The 21,154-nt window shown below is 43.8% G+C and overlaps 1 protein-coding gene across 28 annotated transcripts in view; it reads right to left on the bottom strand.

Moving 5' to 3' along the window:
* The window catches only part of ARMC9 (armadillo repeat containing 9), a 181,889-nt gene that overhangs the window by 95,065 nt on the left and 65,670 nt on the right, over positions 1-21,154 (bottom strand). For all 28 annotated transcript variants that reach the window (XM_063712517.1, XM_063712519.1, XM_054548730.2 and 25 more), the window contains 5 exon segments: positions 14,691-14,781; positions 12,716-12,839; positions 9,268-9,407; positions 7,614-7,690; positions 3,968-4,042 (listed from right to left, as the gene is read on the bottom strand). In XM_063712517.1, coding sequence (XP_063568587.1) covers positions 3,968-4,042; positions 7,614-7,690; positions 9,268-9,407; positions 12,716-12,839; positions 14,691-14,781 — 507 coding nt within the window.

Raw genomic sequence — 21,154 nt, 5'->3', positions numbered from 1 at the left:
ACATCAATTCTGCCTCCACTTCCCTAGCACCGTGCATGATCAGATGTCAAGGTGGAGGGATTGTGGGAAACATTTTCCTTGTTGTCTTATTTCCTTCATTATTCAGCACTTCTAGCCTCCCTTTCAGCTAGGCTGCAGGCATACAACCTAGACTCGGCCAAGCAAGTGCACCCATGTGAGACCTACATGCAGAGAATATAATGGCTTTATCGATCTAAAAACTTCCTCAAGGATAAATGTGAAAGGAGGGAAATCTCAGGGTTTTAGAAAAACCTTATTGTGGGCATGATCATCCCTTAGAGGTCACTCTTACAAATAATTAAGTAGGCAACTGCCTAGGTGATGTGTTCTCAGGCTAAAAGGGGGTTCCTCCCTGGCTTATATCTTTAATCTCTGTTAAACGCCAGTGGGAAGCTTATTCTACTTACATTTTTTTTTTTTTGAGATGGAGTCTCACTCTGTTGCCCAGGGTGGAGTCCAGTGGCATGATCTCAGCTCACTACAATCTCTGTCTCCTGGGTTCAAGCGATTCTCCTGCCTCAGCCTCCTAAGTAGCTGGGATTATCGGCGCCCACCACCACACCTGGCTAATTTTTAGTATTTTTAGTAGAGACAGGGTTTCTCCATGTTGGCCAGGCTGGTCTCAAACTCCTGACCTCAGGTGATCTGCCCACCTCAGCCTCCCAAAGTGCTAGGATTACAGGCATGAGCCACTGCACCCTGTCATCTACTTACATCTTTATGTAAGTAATCCACATTTCCTTTTCAAAGTCCAAAACTCACAGCCTATCTAGAAACCTATATAGAAGCCATTAAGGAAAATATTAACAGATCTGGCTATCATTAAAGCTAATGTTTGACCAAGACCACTATAATCTTTTTTTTTTTTTTTTTTGAGACAGAGTCTTGCTCTGTCACCCAGGCTGGAGTGCAATGGCATGATCTTGGCTCACTGCAACCTCTGCCTCCTGGGTTCAAGTAATTTTCCTGTCTCAGCCTCCTGAGTAGCTGGAATTATAGGCACATGCCACCACACGCGGCTAATTTTTGTATTTTTAGTAGAGACGGGGTTTCACCAAGTTGGCTAGGCTGGTCTCAAACTCCTGACCTCGTGATCTGCCCACCTCGGCTTCCAAAAGTGCGGAGATTATAGGCGAGAGCCACCGCTTCTGGCTAACTACCATAATTTAAAAAGACAAACCAAAATAGAGAAAATATTTGTAATATTTTTCAAAAGAAAAATAGCCCCTCACTTCTCTTGTGCTTTTTTCTTTGACCCACAGTTACTTAGGAGTGTGTGGCAGCCAGCCCCAAGGTGGCCCCAGTGATTCCACCTCCTGGTAGTCACACCCTTGTTCCATCCCCTCCACACCATACCAGGGTGGGTCTGTGTAACCAAGACAATAAATGCGATGATATCTCATTTCTGAGAGTAGGTTTTTCTAAAAGACACTGGGGCTTCTGTCTTGCTTACTTTCTCTCTCAAATCATTCATTCTAGGGGAAGCCAACTGCCATGTCAAGAGAAGCCTTATGGACAGGCCCAAGGGGGAAGAAAATGAGGTCCCCAGTCAATAGCCAGAAGAAAACTGAGGCCTCCTGCTGACAGCCAGGTGAGTGAGCTTGGAAGCAGAGGCTGAAATCTCAACTATAAACTGAGCAACTCTTAGTTAGGACTACTCTGCTATCTGCTCTTGAATGTTTGTCCCACAGAAACAGTCAATGGTAGCTTAGTGATAGGCATATGTTCTGAGAAATGTGTTGTGAAATGATGTCATTATTGTAATAAATATCATAGAGTAAGTGACAAACCTAGATGGTGTAGCCTACTACACATCTAGGCTATATGGCATAGCCAATATGATCCTAGGGTACAAACCTGTTCAGCACATGACTGTGTTGAATACTGTAGGCAACTGTAACAAGGTGGTATTTGTGTATCTAAGAATCTCTAAACATAGGTAAGGTACAGTAAAAATAGGGTATTATAATCTCATTGGACCATTATCACTTATGCAGTCTTTTGTTGACCAAAATGTCGTTACATGGTACATGACTGTAATTTAAAAATTCAATGGCCAGGCTCAGCGGCTCATGCATGTAATCCCTGCATGGAGGCCAAGATGGGAGGATCACGTGAGCCTAGTAGTTTGAGACCAGCCTGGGCAACATGGCAAGACCCTGTCTCTTAAAAAAAAATTAGCTAGGTGTGATGGTGCACACCTATAGTCCCAGCTACTGGATAAGCTGAGGCAGGAGGATGGCTTGAGCCTAGGAGATGGAGGCTACAGTGTGCACTACGATCAGGCTACTGCACTCCAGTCTGGGCAAAAGAGCAAGACCCTGTCTCAAAAACTAAAACAAAAATTGGCTGGGCACGGTGGCTCACATCTGTAATCTCAGCACTTTGGGAGGCTGAGGCAGGTGGATCACTTGAGGTTAGGAGCTTGAGACCAGCCTGGCCAAGATGGTGAAACCCCATCTCTACTAAAAATACAAAAATCAGCTGGGTGTGGTGGTGCACACCTGTAGTCCCAGCCACTTGGGAGGCTGAGACAGGAGAATCGCTTGAACCCAGGAGGCAGAGGTTGCAGTGAGTCGAGATGGTGCCACTGTACTCCAATCTGGGTGACAGAGCCAGACTCTGTCTCAAAAACAAAAACAAAAAACTAGTTTAAGCCACTAAGCTTTGGGGTAAATTGTTATGCAGTAATAGATAACTAATACCAGTGTGCTGTTTATTTTCCAAACATTTAGGGGTTTCCTAGACACCTTATTGTTACGTTTGTATTTTTCACCATGTCTTCATTATTTATCCAATCATTTTTCCGCCCCATTTGCTCACATTCCTCTCCTTCTGGAACTCCTATTGGGTATCTGTCAGACCTGATGTTGTCACATTGGTCTCGGAAGCTGTCCCTCTCTTCCGTCTTTTTTCTCCCTGCTCTGGGATCTCTAAGGGCAGTCCTGCTCTCACAACCTGCAACTGTGACTCTTCCTCACAAGGCCCCTGTCCTCAGCTTCACTGCCCACCCTCTCCATCCCTTTGCCCTGGTGTCTTTCCTCCATGCTGCATTTCACACTTTGATTGAATGTTACCTCCATTCTTTCTCGTCAGCCTACATGTTTTTTCCTCTTCTTTGCCTTGGTTGACAATCCCTTTCTTTCAACTAAATGACCATAACGCAGAATTTAAGCAAGTGTATTTTCCCCTGTTCTGGAGTGGAATTTAAAAGCAGTAGGCAATTAAGGTCCATTGTTTAGTGTGATCACATAGAATGGTTCTTAAATAAGTTTAGTCTCTGGTGTAACTGTTGATGTAATTTTAAACGATCAATGAGAAAATTTAGCAATTCTTCTAAGTAAGCAAAACCAATTAGAAGAATGTTTTGTTGGTCTCAATGAGAATTTTGCCTATGTTTTGAAGGTGGAAATATATTTAATCCTTTCGCCACAGCATTTAATACACTGTTAACCTGGTTTCACAAGGTAGAAAGAGAAAGGACAAAACTCTAGTTGTTTTGCTGATTAGATCTAGAAACATTTTTCCTTTCAAAATAATATACTAATCACCTGAGGTTTGTTTTTTACTTCACATACAAGCATTAACGTACACATTAAACACTGAGTTTACTATTTACCAACCAAACCAAGTCCTAGACAGTTTTATAATCTTTTCCATTTGGTTGCCATCAGAATGTCTATAACTTTGCAAAAGTCAGCCTGCTGGGAACTTTCTAATACTTTAATTTTTAACCATTTAGGAGTTAGGGATCCCCTTGAGGATCTGATAAAAGCTACAGACTCTCTCCCCAGGGAATGGCAAATATACATTTTGCATACAATTTCAAGGAGTTTGTAATGGATCTGAGCCTTTCTATGGAGTCCAATCAAGGAGGTCTTGCTCTAAAAGCTCTGACCTGTGGCACTGAAGGAAGCTCACATGTTTCTCAGGCACGCTTTCTTACCATTGCTCTTGCTTCCTCACGAATGGATGGAACAGAAAGGATGCTGTACAGAGCTCCATTCACATACGGCTGTATCTTTAAGGGGAGGAAAAAAAACAGTTATTTGCAAGTTTTCAAATACTGCACAACTCTATATCAAACACCACACCTCAGAACAATCTGGCAAAAGGGGAGAGTGGGTGTTCCCGTCCTCGCAGCTCTCCTGTGCTCCAGGATGTATGTTTCCAAGTGACAGACATCTCCATCTGTATGCCCAGGTGACAGCTACCACTGAGTCTAAAACCAAATTCGTCACTCCCTCCCGAAGCTTACTCCTGCTGCATTTCATTGCTTAATTAAAGTTACCTTGAACTTCCTGATCACTCAGCCTAGAAACTCTGGAGTCGTCGTTGATTTTGTTGTTGTTGTTGTTCAGTCTCCAATGCTTAGTCTTCAAGCGTCTTCGATAGGAACCCCTCTTTTCCATATCCACTGCTACTGTCCTTGTTCAGACATCATCGTCCATGACCCAGGCTACATCAAGTCTCCAAACCAATCTCTCTACCCTCAATATTCACCCTTTAATGTACCCATCGATCACTACCAACATTCTACAGCATGGGCCAAATCATCCCTCTCTCCATCTCAGAAACCTTCCATAGAGCCCAGTTGGAAAGGTGGAACTCCTTGGTGTGGCACACAGGATCTTCAAGGGGTGGCCTCTATCTCATGCCCTCTGCTTCTTCCTCCCTGCCACCACAAAGTGTTCATACTACCTAAGGGATGCCCCCCAGCAGGCTGTTCCATGTCTCAGCCAGGTTCTGGCAGTTCACCTTGCCAGGAATGGTCTTCACACATACAATGAACCTTGAAAACTAAGCCCAGACATGTCTCCTGGAAAGGCTCTCCTGAACCCACCCCTGCCCCACTGCCCCCAGACAGGGCACTCACTTCCGCTTCTTGTACATCCCTCCACTACAGCACTGGAGGCAGTATCCTTTTAAATTCACACTATGTCCCCTCTACTATGAGCTTTTTGAAGAGAGGACCCACGTTTTACTTGCACACACGGGACGTGGAGCATGGCAGGTGATGATAAGCAAGTTCCCTTTTCAGCAGGCTGTACGCTGTGCCCGCCACAGCAATGGAGGAGGGCTCGATTCCCACCACCCTCCTTCGGCACTGGACTTCATTAGCACTTTCAATGCTTGCCAAGCTGATGGGTTAAAAAAGGCATCCTACGGTTGTTTTTATTTTCAGTTCCCGATTGAACTAGCACAACTGAGTATCTTTTCATATTTCTGGGGCAGCACGATTCTGTGAACTGTCTAGTCATATCCTTTATCCTTTTTTTTGATTGGATTGCTTAACTTTTACTTACCAATTTATACCAGCTCTTCATCTATTAGGAATATTAAACCTTTTGTCACATGTGATGCAACTTTTCCTCGGGGTTTCATTCATTTTTTGACTTTGATTATGGCATCTTTTTCCAATCAAAAAATGTAATGTTCATATAGTCAATTATGTGCATCTTTTTATTTATTTCGGTTTTGTCTTTCAAGATCATGACTACTACAGTGTAGCAAACACATTACTTGGCTCTAAAGTATATATGTATATATATATGTCGTTTTTCAAGCTCATTTTCTTTTTCTTACTTTACTTATTTATTTATTTTTTGAGACAGAATCTCACTCTGTCACCCATGCTGGAGTGCAATGGCACAATCTCAGCTCACTACAACCTCCACCTCCCAGGTTCAAGTGATTCTCATGCCTCAGCCTCCTGAGTAGCTAGGATTACAGGCACATGCCACCATGCCTGGCTAATTTTTGTATTTTCAGTAGAGATGCGGTTTCACCATGTTGGCCAGGCTGGTCTCGAACTCCTGACTTCAAGTGATCCTCCCGCCTCGGTCTCCCAAAATTGCTGGGATTACAGGCGTAAGCCACCACGCCCGGCCTATCCAGCTCATTTTCAAAGCCAATGCATTGGTAACAGGTAATGATATGATGAATCCTTTGGTCTATTAAGTTTTCAGAGCAGACATACTGGTTCCAGTACTTGAAACCAACCTTTATTATGAGATGGAAGAATATGTATCCCACTGATTTCACCTGACTGAGTTGAATAAAGTGAGGAACAGAGTTCATTCAGGCCTAGAAGTAGTTAAGAGCTCACTAGTTTTAAAATATAAAATGAATGTCACAGACACCAAACATCCACTTGCTAAAGAAGTCACACCAATCAGTGGATAGGGCTGGTGTAAAATGTGAATGGAATGACCAGAATAGGAGCTGTCTGCTTGAAATGGGAACAGACGGGCCAGGCGTGGTGGCTCACACTTGTAATCCCAGCATTTTGGGAGGCCGAGGTGGGTGAATCACAAGGTCAGGAGTTCAACACCAGCCTGGCCAACATGGTGAAACACCGTCTCTACTAAAAATACAAAAAATTAGCCAGACGTGGTGGCAGGCACCTGTAATCCCAGCTACTTGGGAGGCTGAGGCAGGAGAATCACTTGAACCTGGGAGGTGGGGTTGCAGTGAGCCGAGATCACACTACTGCACTCCAGCCTGGACAATAGAGTGAGACTCTGTCTCCAAAAAAAAAAAAAAAAAAAAAAAAAAAAAGAAAGAAAGAAATGGGAACAGACGTGTGGAAACCAAGTGGTAATCGTATCCTGCTCAGATATACCCTTGGGTCTCATCTGTCTAAAGTGGTCAGATTTTTGTTGAAGCTTTGCCATGGTTTCTGCAATGGCATTTGTAGAAGGTAAGTGAGAAAATAATCATATTTGATTATTTGTTTTTGTTAATTTGTTTACCCATACATACCTCTACTTTATTTAAAAAGTGCTTGAGGCCCATAGGTTAAAAACTTAGAAAATAACACCAGGTGTTGGGGGGACGCTGGTGAGAGCAAACGCGAGTATAGCCATTCTGGAGGACAATTTGGCAGGACTCAGTGACCTGAAACTGATGTATGCTGGCAGCCAGAAGTGATGAGTGTCTACGCATCCCTGGAAGCTCTGGCACAGGCTCCCGTGGGGCAGGTGCGGCCATGCCCACTGAGGACTGCTGTGGCAACAGAGAGTGGATGGCACTCAAAGTGTACAGGCTGGATAAGTAAAATGGCAGGGGCACAAACAAGGGGCTATTTTGCAGTAGTGACACTTAATGAACTAGACATACGTAAAGCAACATAGAAAGGTCCTAAAAACACAAGGGAAAAGCCATAAACAGAATGAGACCTAGAGGGCAATCTATTTCTGTAAATTCAATACACACATACACAGTATCATATCTCTTTTAAGGCTCCATCCCCATCCACAGAGATACATTAAACATACCAAGGGAGTGGCATGTGGGGGAGGAATGTTGGGGGCTAGATGATGAGAAAAAGCAATGCTGGAGGGGCCCGGCACAGGCCAGTGGGCCAAGCAGACAGGGACGGAAAGAACAACATCCTGCTTCTGACTTCCAAAATTCTAAAAATTATAAAAGATTTCCAGTTGCTTATGAAAATCCCGGGAGGACAGAGAACATGTACAGTTTTCAAATACAGCAACCATCCTGGGCCAGCTGTGTGCCTGTGGGGTCACAGGCATTGGGTCCCCAGTGTAGCCTCCCCGAGCCCAGGGCCAGCAGTGCTGAATGAGTACCTCATGGTTTTCATGGCCAAGAAGATCCGAAAGGACTTTGAGCACGAGGCCTGCCACCTTGGCACACATGTTCTTCCCTATGGGAAACAAATCAAAGGTAAACACGACATGTCTAAACCTAGAAGCACAATTTTAGGTCAGGTAGACTTGGAGACAAATCTTGGCTCCTCTGCTCAGGAGGTGTATGACCTCCGGTGAGTCATGTAACCAATCTGGGCTTCAGTTTCCTCTTATTTACAACAGGGATTACTATTCATACCTACCTCAAAAGGTGATGCAAAATTAAGTAAACTAATGTATGCAAAGGACTCAGTGTAGCATAGAACCTCAGTGCTCAGTAAACCATCCCAAGTAGCCAGAGCACAGAGCGAGTGAGTCGTTACAGTGAAAGCACGATACATTATAGAGCAGTGTTCTCCCTCCCATGCACGGACACCACCATCACGAAGACCATACAGGCATTTTAGTAGTTATAAACATCATCATAAAAATCACTGCAAATATGGTGATGATGATGAAGAAAAGCTAATTCTAATCTGATAAACGTATTAGAAGTTAGGACTTTGGGCTGGGTGCGGTGGTTCACGCCTGTAATCCCAGCACTTTGGGAGGGCGAGGCGGGTGGATCACTTGAAGTCAGGAGTTCAAGATCAGCCTTGCCAACATGGTAAAACCCCCTGTCTACTAAAAATACAAAAATTCGCCAGGTGTGGTGGTGGGCACCTGTAACCCCAGCTACTCGGGAGGCTGAGGCAGGAGAATCGCTTGAACCTGGGAGGCAGAGGTTGCAGTGAGCCAAGATCACGCCACTGCCTCTAGCCTGGGCAATGGAGCGTGACTTCATCTCAAAAAAAAAAAAAAAAAAAGGCTAGGACTTTTTGCACATGCTATTTTTTTAAATGACTGAAATAACAGTCATTTACTCAGTCAACGACACACAGTTACATGGTTCAGTCTACAAAGTATATAGAGGTGAAGATGTTCCAACAAGTACTCCTGAGCCAGCTATTTATCCAGGGAGCCTTTCTCTCCTAACATTGGATGCTCAGGCTGGGGAAAGCCACAGCCTGGAGTTGGCACCTCTTCTAAAGAAGCTTCTTTCATCCCAGGTAACAATTTAAATGACATAGTACCTGTACCTGGAAAAGCTAAAATCACTACCTTCAGTGATCAAGTATATAAATGACTGATCAAGTATATAAATGACTTGTGCCCACAGGAGAACCTCCACCTCCAGGGCTGGGGCAGGGAAAAGAGTGTGATTCAGGACAGGAAGTGTGGTTTAGTGTCACTGCTACTGCAGCCAGCTTAATCCTATAGGATCTTGGGAACACACTTCTTTGTCTTCAGAAAAGGGGATCATATTCTTGATTTCCTACCTTTGAATAATGCATAAAGAAAAAGGTAAATGAACTTAGTCTCCTCTTAATGCAGGCACTACATATATACAAGACATTTTTTCCAGGGCAAGAATGGATTTTGCCTTCAGGGATTCAACAGCTTGATACCTAGTTGGAAATGCTTTCTACTCTTTTTTCTGTTTTTAGTTTTCTATGAGACTAAAAGCAAACCATATCAGGCTCACTAGAAACCCAGCTTCAAGGGTCAAGATCTCTTCCCCTTCTTGCACTAGAATGAGGGTTGGGGCTGAGACCTGTGCTGCGGAGGCAGAGGTTCATGAGCAAAGCCACCGAGTACTCCAGCGTGTAGTCAGACAGGCAGTCAGGGTCCTTCAGAACATCAACCAGCCAGAAGATGAGGCCGTCTTGAATCATCGCTGTCTGCAGCGGGCGCCTGGGAAGAAACAGCCTACGGTAAATACAAACTGCCAATAAACTTTTCATATAAGAGGAAATAGTAGGCTGGGCGCAGTGGCTCATGCCTGTAATCCCAGCACTTTGGGAGGCCAAGGCAGACGGATCACCTGAGGTCAGGAGTTGGAGACCAGCCTGGCCAACATGGCGAAACCCCGTCTCTACTAAAAATACAAAAATTAGACAGGCGTGGTGGTGGCGCCTGTAATCCCAGCTACTTGGGAGGCTGAGGCATGAGAATTGCTTGAACCCGGGAGGCAGAAGTTGCAGTGAGCCGAGATCGTACCACTGCACTCCAGCCTGGGTGATGAAGCAAGACTCTGTCTCAAAAAAAAAAAAAAAAAAAAAAAGAAGAAACAGTAATGTGAATGCATATCAGAAAAGACAAACTTACAGAAGACATAGACTCTGAGGAATATTTTTGTTAAACCCATACAATTGAAATAACAAAAATTATTTACATTTCAGGGATATTTATTAAGGGTTTAAATAAAGATAAGGTGGTAAGGAGGCCTCCTACTTTGAAAGTTTCCTTTTCAATATTTAAAATTAGCAGAGCATTGCTTCAAATATCTAATAAATATTTATTAGTAGCTTTTGGTTTACTTAACCCAGGAAACAGGACCATAGAAATACTTCTTTGACAAATAGGTTTTTTTTTTTTTTTTTTTTTTCCTGAGACGGAGTTTTGCTCTTATTGCCTAGGCTGGAGTGCAATGGCAAGATCTCGGCTCACCGCAACCTCCGCCTCCTGGGTTCAAATGATTCTCCTGCCTCAGCCTCCCAAGTAGCTGGGATTATAGGCATGCGCCACCACACCCAGCTAATTTTGTATCTTTAGTAGAGCCGGGGTTTCTTCATGTTGGCCAGGCTGGTCTCGAACTCCCAGCCTCAGCTGATCTGCCCACCTCAACCTTCCAAAGTGCTGGGAATACAGGCATGAGCCACTGTGCCCGGCTGACAAATAGATTTTTACCTCAACTCTCTATAATCCAGCTCTAGGCACTCTGAGCTGTATAAAAATAAAGAAAAAAAGGAGGAGCAAAAGCCTAGCTTAACATCATTTTGATCCACATTTCCATAGAGTAAGGGTAGTTTAATGACCTGGTTAATGCAAATTATAAGGAATGATTTTCCACCCAAAGTCCAGGTGTAGAATCTTACAAAATCCAATACCCCATCAAAATGTGTGATGGTGAACATCATCAGGTTAGCCTTAAGAATTGCTGAGACTAAGTGTGGTATCATTATGAGACGCCATCTGGATTAGTAGAAAACTGACATGCCATAGAGAAGCCAGCTCTGCACATCTCCAGATGAGCAGGTTATGGTGAAACCACCACTCAGGACAGAACAGCAGAGCCAGTTATCCGTTCATCCTGTTCTTAAACACTACACTGACCCAATCACGGTGGCTTATTAGAATACAGTGAAGACTGCACTCTCTTGGTAACTAGCTACCTTCTTCATTTATTGCAGAGACTCTGGAAAACTGCAAAAAGGTTAAGCACATTTACAGAACAAAAAAGCTTAAATTATCATTTGGAGGAAAAGATAAACAGGCAGTAAACATTTGCATTACCAGGAGGAAGTATTTTTTTCACCATATCTTATATCTGTTACTTAACTATAGTTACTGAATTTCTAAAAACTTCCCCAGAGTGATCAACATTGAGCAAAGTTCTCTCTACAAACAAACAGAAATGAAGTGTTCGTATGCTCTGAGGAAGTAATGACTCTGCAGCACTTACAGTTCTTTTCGATTCATATAGTTAGAACAAAGAATTTTCATTGGCAGGGAGTTGGCAAATGGTAGATACAAATACCTATCCCTTTCCCCACTAAACACACACATGCTTAGACCATTTCACTTTGCAGGCTTCTGGTTATTTGTGAGTCAGTCAAACGTAAACCACATTTGATGGGAAGAAAGTGTGTTCAGAAGAGGACCGACAGAAAAATGTTGAAGACTCCAGGGACTAGGGTTCTCAAGAAAGTCAAAGAGAACTTGAGGTGATCATGAGAGAATAAAAACTCTGAAAAAATTACCATATGTCCCAACAATTCCTCTCCTAGATGCCGATCCACGAGAAAAGGAAACCTATGTCCACATGAAGACGTGTGCTGAAACGTTCACAGCAGCATTATGCATATTGGCCAAAAATGCAAACAACTCAAATGCTGATCAACTGAAGGACAAACAAAATGTGGTGTAGGCCGGGCGCGGTGGCTCACACCTGTAATCCATATGATGTAGCCATAATGGAGTACACATTCAGCCACAAAAGGAATGAGGCCCTGACACATGCTGCTACATGGACGAACCTTGCAGAGGCGATGCTAAGTGAGAGAAGCCAGTCACAAAAGAGCGCACACTACATGATTCCACTTATATGAAACGTCCAGTACAAGTCAATCGACAGAAAGCAGATTTGTGGCTACGGGGGACGGGGGGTAGGAATGAGGAGTGACTGTAAATGGGTATGAGGTTTCTTTTTGTGGTGATGGAAATGTCCTAAACCTGGATTGTGGTGATGACTGCACAACTCTGTAAATACACTAAAAATCCTTCAATTGTATGCTTAATATAGGGGAATATTATGGTGTGTAAATACACCTCAACAAAGATGTAAACTGAAAAGGAACCTATGGGGCCGGGTGCGGTGACTCACGCCTGTAATTCCAGCACTTTGCGGGGCTAAGGTGGGCGGATCACCTGAGGTCAGGAGTTCGAGACCAGACTGGCCAACATGGTAAAATCCCGTCTCTACTAAAAATACAGAAATTAGCCTGGACCCATTGGTTCTAAGTCATGATGGTCTAGGCTGAGCCCACGGGGTGGGCTGCTGGGATCACGGACAAGGTCAGGAGGCCCTAACCCTGACTTCCACAGGACTGCCTCTGACACTCTGCTGGGATGTGCATTCATGTGTGCGGCTCCCACAGGGGACTGGAAGTAACTTGAGGGCTGAAGCTCTAATAGGTCTGATTCATGTGTCTGTCTCTAAGCCCTGCACATGCCCTGAGACACAATCCTGCATGGCTGGCACTCGATAATGTCCATTAGGAAAATCCAATGATGCTTTGAAAATGTCTTCCTCCATCCCCAGCAGCCTCGAGCAGGATAGTTTAGTGGATTAGAGATAAGCTTTCTAGCTCTGTCTTAGAAAGTCATCCAGCCTCTCCAAAGTGTAGTGGAAAAATACCATCTGCCTCCTGGGTTGCCATGGGAATTTTATCTCAATCTGATCTCACAGGAGACACCGTGACCTATTGCACAGTCGTTACCTGAGGCTGAACTTCTGCAGGGCCCCAAGAACATTCTCCCTGGTGATGATATCCTTGTCCTCCTCCTTCAGCCTTCCCTCCAGCATCCGCAGCACCTTTGTGTTCTGGGCAAGGTAGAGGCGACCTGATAATACACCAGAGATGAAACAGGTGAAAGACAGAAATAATTTATCTGGTATGCCACAAAACCACTTTCCATGAAAACTTACTTTGCATGTAATACAGTAGAGTCTGGGTAATTTTATGTTTTAAAAAACTTACTGGGCAGGGCGCGGTGGCTCACGCCTGTAATCCTAGCAGTTTGGGAAGCCAAGGCAGGCAGATCACCTGAGGTCAGGAGTTCGAGACCAGCCTGGCCAACATGGTGAAACCCCGTCTCTACTAAAAATACAAAAATTAGCTGGGTGTGGTGGCAGATGCCTATAATCCCAGCTACTCGGTGGGCTGAGGCAGGAGAATTACTAGACCCCAGGAGGCAGGTTGCAGTGAGCCTGAGATCGTACCACCGCACTCCAGCCTGAATGACAGAGCGAGATTCCATCTCAAAACAAACAAACAAACAAACAAAAACTTACTGGTTGTGCAAGGTGGCTCATGCCTGTAATCCTAGCACTTTGGGAGACTGAGGCAGGTGGATTGTTTAAGCCGAGGTGTTGGAGACTAGCCTGGGCAACAGGGCGTAACCTCATCTTTATAAAAACTAAGGAACATTAGCCAGGTATGATGATGCACACCTGTTGATCCCGCTAATTGGGGGGCTGAGGCGGGAGGAGTATTGCTTGAGCCTGGGCGGTTGAGGCTACAGTGAGCCGAGATCATGCCACTGTACTCCAGCCTGGGTGACAGAGTAAGACTCTGTCTCAAAAAAAAAACACACACACACACACAAAACCCCCACAAAACTTATTAAAACTTATTAAAAGATATTTCTTCTAAACGTTGGTTTTATTCAATGAAATATCTGATGACTAGAAAAACCACTCTTCTTGTGAGCTAAACATAATTCATTGCTGTGTTCTTGTGGGGAGCACTGTCCTTTTTTTTCCATGAAATCCTGAACCCAACAGTCAGATCTACAAAGAGAAAAAGAGGGGTAATGTGTGTGTTATGAGCCCTTAAGTCTTCACAACAGAGGCAGCCAAGGAATGCTTCCATACACACTCTCTGTACAAGGCCTGGAGAAGAAGCAGGGAGCCACACCTGGGACCCTGTAATAAGCCCAGAATGGTCCCTAGCCTGTTGTGCACTTCTGAATGGATATGGAAGATGTTAATTTCAGACATAAGTTTCAACAGTATTATTATATGAATGGTCCTCAGTAACATATCCTGGCTTATCATAAATGTCTGCCAGATGGATAGAAGAACGAATGAACAAATGAACAAAGTTTTGGAGTATCATATATTCATAATTTGAAAACTCCCTTTATTCACATTATAAAGAGCTCAAATAAATAAGAACTTATGGAAGATAATGGCACTTTGCAAAATCATTTTAAATCCAGTTATGGGGGCATGTTATTTTCAGAGTTTTCAAATCCTTTGATTTAAGAGGTCATAGTCTTCTGAAGGAAATGGTGCAGTGTTTATTGGAGTCTGCTTTGTTTCACTAAGCTTATTTTGCCGTAATTGTTTCACTTATTTTGCCTTAAGTAGAAAATTATAGAAAATGCATTCATTACCTGTGATATACTTGAAAGCAATATAAAATGTTACTATGTTACAAAACCAGAAAGCTTTATAAAATAAAACCGGGAGGTTTACAAAATAAACCCCAAAACTGTCCAAATGTGCTCTGACATAAACTAAAGCAATGTGACAACAATCAATTTTCACAAAAGACCTTAGATGAATTAAACAGTAACAAACTGAGGAAGCGTCATCTCTAAGAAACTTGGGAGAAACGCTCATTTTCAAAGGAAAAAGCACATCAATACGACCTAGCTCTTCTCTTTGAAGCAAAGCTGATGTCTCACCTTCTGCCAGTGACGCAAAAGCATTGATGAGCCTGGCCATGTACTGTCGCACCACGTCGCTCTTGGAGTGCAGCAACTGAAGCACGCTCCTCTGGGGGAAAAAGTCAAGAGGAAAAACAAGGTTAAGAACAGGGAGAGATAAACACATGTCTCCTCTTTGGGTCTGGTAGTTCTCTTCCTCTGCCTGATTTTATTAGAGGTGAAATAAACAGACTAAAGCCAAACATTTCATCTGGAAGCCTTGATTTCCAACTGAAATTTGATGAGACTTGGCAAAAATAAGTTAGTCAGACTTCCAAATTAAATGAATTAATTATACGAAGCCCTCAGAACAGTGACTGGCGCGAAGGAAGCAGTCCTGTTTGCTGTTACCGTTGCTGCTGTTTTCCAGGTTAGAATGGCAGATTCAAGACACATGCCTAATTTGGCTCCCTCTAAGCCAGTAAAACTACAATAAATGGACTGTTAAAAAAGATAATTCCCAAGGACAGAGAGAACAGCACGAGAAACGATAACGCCACAATTCTGGAAGCGGGAATGCAGCATGGCAAGAGGCTTAGCAGGCCCAAGAAGGCCAAATCTCAAGGCAGCAACAGGCACTGCGGAATTACCCAATTTCCATTACTCACTCCTCAAAGCACTTAAGAGCTGAAGAAAAATAAAGACGAATGAATTAAAGTTGTTTAAGAACCACTTGGATCCCACTCATGTGACTCCTGCACGCCTCTCAGCACAGGGCTGGGGAGAGGGTGTTCCCTTGTGAGGGAGACACAAAGGGTCTGTGGATCGGGGACACCAGGCAGAGGAGAGCAAGGGTTGCAGGGGTTCTAGAACAAAATGGAGAGGGGGTTTAGTGTCTAAATGCAGAATGAATGTGGAACAGAGGGCCACCCCAAAACTTGGCTCCCAGGACCCTAGCAACTAGACCTTTGCCCTCTAGGCCCGAGATTAGAAGACTATTCTCACAGTGAAATGACCAGCCCACGGGGAAAGAACTAGAGACTGTGAAATCAGAGGTTCCCAGCAAATGGCCCACCCAGATCCCCCCGGGTGGAGCTACCACTGACAGGCCCCACCGTCACACTCAATTAGGATCTCTCATTAGGAGATCACCAAGGACTACCAGACATCGAGAAAAGTTTCTACCAGGAGGCCAAAACAAACGGTTGGGGGGTGGGGGGGCTTGGAGTAAATGAGACTGTGCAGGGAGAAGAAAACTAAAAATTAAATAAAAATTCATCACTAATATCCTCAAAGATATAAGAAACTGTATTATATCCATGAAACAAGAGAATGCTATCAAAAAGGAAATGAAAGTTTCAACAGAAGGGTCAGAAAATAAAGATGAAGAAATCTGCTAGGGAGGCTGGGCAGGGGGGCTCATGCCTACAATCCCAGGATTTGGGAGGCCAAGATGGGCACAGAGGTCAGGAGTTTGAGACCAGCCTGGCCAACATGGTGAAACCCCGTCTCTACAAAAATACAAAAATTAGCCGGGCGTGGTGGCACACACCTGTAATCCCAGCTACTCGAGAGGCTGAGGCAGGAGGATAGCTTGAACCCAGGAGGCAGAGGCTGCAGTGAGCTGAGATCATGCCAGGGCAGCAGAGTGAGACTGTCTCAAAAAAAAAGAAGAAAAGAAATCTCCCAAAGAGTGGAACAAAAAGCAGAAAAGATGAGAGAAAACTGTAATAGAAAACCAGTTCAGGAGGTTCAACATTCAGAGAGAGAACACAGAAAACAGAGGGAAGAAATCATCAACAAAATAACTCAAGAAAAAGTTCCCAGAATGAAAGTTGTCAGATTGAAAGGGCCCACAAAGTGCTCAATAAAAGGGATTAAAATATACCTCATGGAGGACGTCAGTGGGAAATTGGGAAGATTCAATATGCTTCTAGAGAGAGAAACACAGGTCACATACAAAAGATAAAGAATTGGAATGGCTTTGGTTTCTTTTTAAAAATTTTTTGAGTCAAGCTCTCACTTTGTTGCCCAGGATGGAGTGCAGTGGTGTGATCACAGCTCACAGCCTCAACCTCTTGGGCTCAAGCAATCCTCTCGCCTCAGCCTTCTGAGTTAGCCGGGACTACAGGCACACACCGACATGCCTGGTTAATTTAAAATAATTTTTTTTTTTTTTTAGAGAATGGGGTCTATGTTGCTCAGGCTGCTCACAAACTCCTGGGCTCAAGCGATCCTCCTGCCTTGGCCTCCCAAAGTGCTAGAATTATAGGCATGAGCCACCGTGCCCAGCTGGCTTTGGACTTCTGTACAGCAAAACTAGAACCTAAAACACAATGGAGCAATGTCTTCAAAATTCTGAAGGAAAATTATTTACAATCCAGGATTCTATACAAAGAATGAAGACATTTCTTGACCATACATGATCTCAAAAAATATACTTCCTGTGCACTTTTTCTCTAGACGCTATTAACTAAAGGATGTGTTCCACCAACCGAGAGAACAAGTCAAGAAATAAGATAATATGGGACACTGGAAACAGAGATCCAATTCAGGAGAGAGGTGAAAGGAATCAACAAAAGTTTGGTGAAGAGACTCCTGGACAGCAGTTATGCACCAGAATGTTTTCCAGACTAAAGCCAACTGATTCAAGAGGGCAACATGTCAAAGGCTGTCATCCCCAAGATGCCTATTACCGTTACACCAATTTAGGTTGAATTTTTGCTGAAGTACAGCATCTACACAGGACATTGCACAGATCACATGTACAGACTGATGAGTGTTCACAAAGTGAACATGTGGCTAACTAGTAACCAGGTCAAGAAACAGAACATGACCATAGTCCCAGATGCCCTTCCAGAACCCCAATCCAAACCAAGGGTGACCTCTCTCCTGGCTTCTAACATCACAGATTCATGATGCTTGGCTTTAAATTTTTTAATAAATGAAACCATATATTATATATTCTCTTATGTTTGACTTTTTCATTCAACAATATGTCTGTGATATTCACCCAGGGTCTCTGCTGTGTTCCTTCTCATTGCTCAAGGTATCCCATTTTACAAATACATCACAGGTATTCATTCTACTGCTGATGGACATTTGGGTTGCAGCCAGTGTTTTGGTTCTAGAAGTGCAGCTATGAATATTCTTGCATGTTTTTTAGTGAACATATGGGCATGTTTTGGTTGGGGCTTACCTAGGAGTGGCTTTGCTAGGACATAAGGTATTCAGTTTTAGTAAATGCTGCCCGTGTTCCAAAGTAGTGCACGAGGTTCCAATTTTTAAACAGAGTACAAAATGATTGGTGAGACGAGCCCAGACTCTTATCTGCATTTGGATAACCCTAAACATGTGCTAGTGAAGTTCTAGCTCCCCCTTCCATGCCCTGCTCTGTGGATTAGCTGTGAACAGTTTTTTTACCCCCACAGAAGTGTTCTCAAGTGATCAACCCCTGAGAACTAGAAGTATATCAGGTGAGCTTAAAGCCAAAATACAGAGCAGCTCACCATTGCCCTTGGGCATAAATATTGCCGCCGGGCCAGGTGCAGTGGTTCACGCCTGTAATCCCAGCACTTTGGGAGGCTGAGGTGGGTGGATCACCTAAGGTCAGGAGTTTGAGACCAGCCTGGCCAACATGGCAAAACCCCATCTCTAATAAAAATACAAAAATTAGCTGGGCATGGTGACGTGCACCTGTAGTCCCAGCTACTCAGGAGGCTGAGGTGGGAGAACTGCTTGAACCCAGGAGACGGAGGTTGCAGTGAGCCAAGATCGCGCCTCTGCACTCCAGCCTGGGTGACAGAGAGACACTGTCTCAAAAAATAAAAAAAATAAATAAATATTGCTGTTGGACAACTGGTACCTGGCCCACCTTTCAATTCTGCCAGATGCTCTATGTTTCCCAGGACTCTCTCCCACCTTTGATTACCAATGTCTCCAGAGGGGATCAATAAGTGCTCAGGGAGGCTATGTCCAACTGTCATCCCAAACTTTGGTTTATGCCATCTTCTCCTAGCTAACTTCATCTAACATGGGCACAGTCCTGTTTCCTTGCAGAACAAGGCTGGTGCTTGCTACTCTGCACAAAAGCAAACACTGTATTATGCAGGATATACATAGATGGGAACACTATAAAGAAAAGCAAGGAGTGGATTAACACAACAGTCAGGATGCACGTGCACACTTCACAGCAGCACTATTCACAGTAGCCAAAAGATGGAGGCAACGCAAATGTCTACTGACAGAGGAACAGATAGATATGCAAAATATGGTTCACCCATATGATGAAATATTAGCCTTAAAAAGGAAAGAAATTCTGACATATGCTACGTGGATGAACCTGAGGACATTAGCTAAGTGAAATAAGCCAGTCACAAAAAGAAAAATACTGTACATTTCTACTTATATGAGGTATTTGGAGTAGTCACAATCATAGAGACAGACAGTAGAATGGGAATTTGCCAGGGGCCTGGAGTAGGGGGAAATGGAGAATTACTGCTTAATGGGTACAGAGTTTCAGTTTTACTAGATGAAAAAAGTTATTTATGGAGATGGATGGCACGTGATGGTTGCACATTATGAATGTGTTTAATATCACTGAACTCTACACCTAAAAATGGGTAAGATGCTTAGAGATATGAAGAGAGATATTTATGAAGTCTAGAAACTAAGAATTCAGCTAAAAATGAAAAATTCATTTCATTAAATTTGGCTCCATTCAAGTTTTTGGTCTCAAGCTGTAATTCTCAAAGCATCCTGGACCAGCAGTATTAGCATCACAGGAAAACTTGTTGGAAATGCAAATCCTTGGGTCCCACCGTAGACCTACTGAATGGAAACTGTTGGTGGGACCCAGTGATCTGTTTTAGTGAGACCTCCAGGAGATAACGACGCATGTTAAACTTTGAGAAGCACTATGGGAGAGGAATGAACCAACGAGTTCAATTTCCTGTCTGTACAGGCCAGTTTACCTTGGTGCCACAGTGACACAGCATCCATGCTGGACAAGGAGTCTTTCGGCCCTGCAGATTCTCTGACATCTTAAGAGAACTTCAACTCATTTCTTCTTTTTTTTTTTTTGAGATGGAGTCTCAAGTCTGCTGCCCAGGCTAGAGTCCAGTGGCGCAATCTCAGCTTACTGCAACCTCTGTCTCCCGGGTTCAAGCACTCAGCTTCCTAAGTAGCTGCGATTACAGGTGCACACCACCGCACCTGGCTAGTTTTTGCATTTTTAGTAGAGACAGGGTTTCACCATGTTGGCCAGGCTGGTCTCAAACACCTGACCTCAAGTGATCTGCCCACCTCGGGCCTCGCAAAGTGCTGGGATTACAGGCATGAACCACCACACCTGGCCTATTTCTTCTTCTTTTTTTTTTTAAAAAAAAAGTTTTATTTCAAGTTTCTGGGTTACAGGTGGTTTTTAATTACAGGGATAAGTTATTTACTTCTGAGACTTCAGTGCACCCATTGGATACAGTGAACACTGTCACCTGTGCAAGGTCCATTATAACATTTTTGTTTGCATCCTCATATCTTAGCTCCCACTTACAAGTGAGAACATATGATATTTGGTTTTCCATTCCTGAGTTACTTCACTTAGAATAAGGCCTCCAGCTCCATCCAAGTTGCAGCAAAAGACATTATTTCATTCCTTTTTATGGCTGAGTGGTATCCCATGTTGTATATATACTACATTTTCTTTATCCACTCTTTGGTTGATGGGCACTTAGGTTGGTTCCAAATCTTTGTAATTGCAAATTGAAAACGTGTGTGTGCATGTGTCTTTTTCATATAATGACTTCTTTTCCTTTGGGTGGATGGCCACTAGTGGGATTGTTGGACCAAATGGTAGTTCTACATTGAGTTCTTTAAGGAATCTCCGTACTGTTTTCCATAGTGGTTGTACTAATTTACATTGCCACCAGCAGTGTAAAAGGGTTCAAGGGTTCAGCTCATTTCTCCTTCTTTTTTTTTTTTTTTTTTGAGACGCAGTCTCACTCTGTTGCCAGGCTGGAATGCAGTGGTGCCATCTCCGCTCACTGCAACCTCCGTCTCCCGGGTTCAAGCGATTCTCTTGCCTCAGCCTCCTGGGTAGCTGGGATTACAGGTGCATGCCACCATGCCTGGCTAATTTTTTAGTAGAGACAGGGTTTCACCATGTTGGCCAGGCTGGTCTTGATCTCCTAACCTCCTGATCCACCTGCCTCGGCCTACCAAAGTGCTGGAATTACAGGCATGAGCCACTGTGCCCGGCAGCTCATTTCTTCTTAAAAAAATAAACCAGGCTGGGCGCAGTGGCTCAGGCCTGTAGTCCCAGCACTTTGGGAGGCTGAGGTGGGCGGATCACCTGAGGTCAGGAGTTCGAGACCAGCCTGACCAACATGGAGAAACCCCATCTCTACTAAAAATACAAAATTAGCTGGGCGTGGTGGTGGGTGCCTGTAATCCCAGCTACTTGGGAGGTTGAAGCAAGAGAATCGCTTGAACCCAGGAGGCGGAGG

This window comes from Pongo abelii, chromosome 11, assembly GCF_028885655.2.
Source record: "Pongo abelii isolate AG06213 chromosome 11, NHGRI_mPonAbe1-v2.0_pri, whole genome shotgun sequence".
In the NCBI taxonomy this organism is placed as follows: Eukaryota; Metazoa; Chordata; class Mammalia; order Primates; family Hominidae; genus Pongo; species Pongo abelii.
The sequence above is the reverse complement of the archived record's forward strand: the minus strand, read 5'-3'. Positions and strand labels throughout refer to the sequence as shown.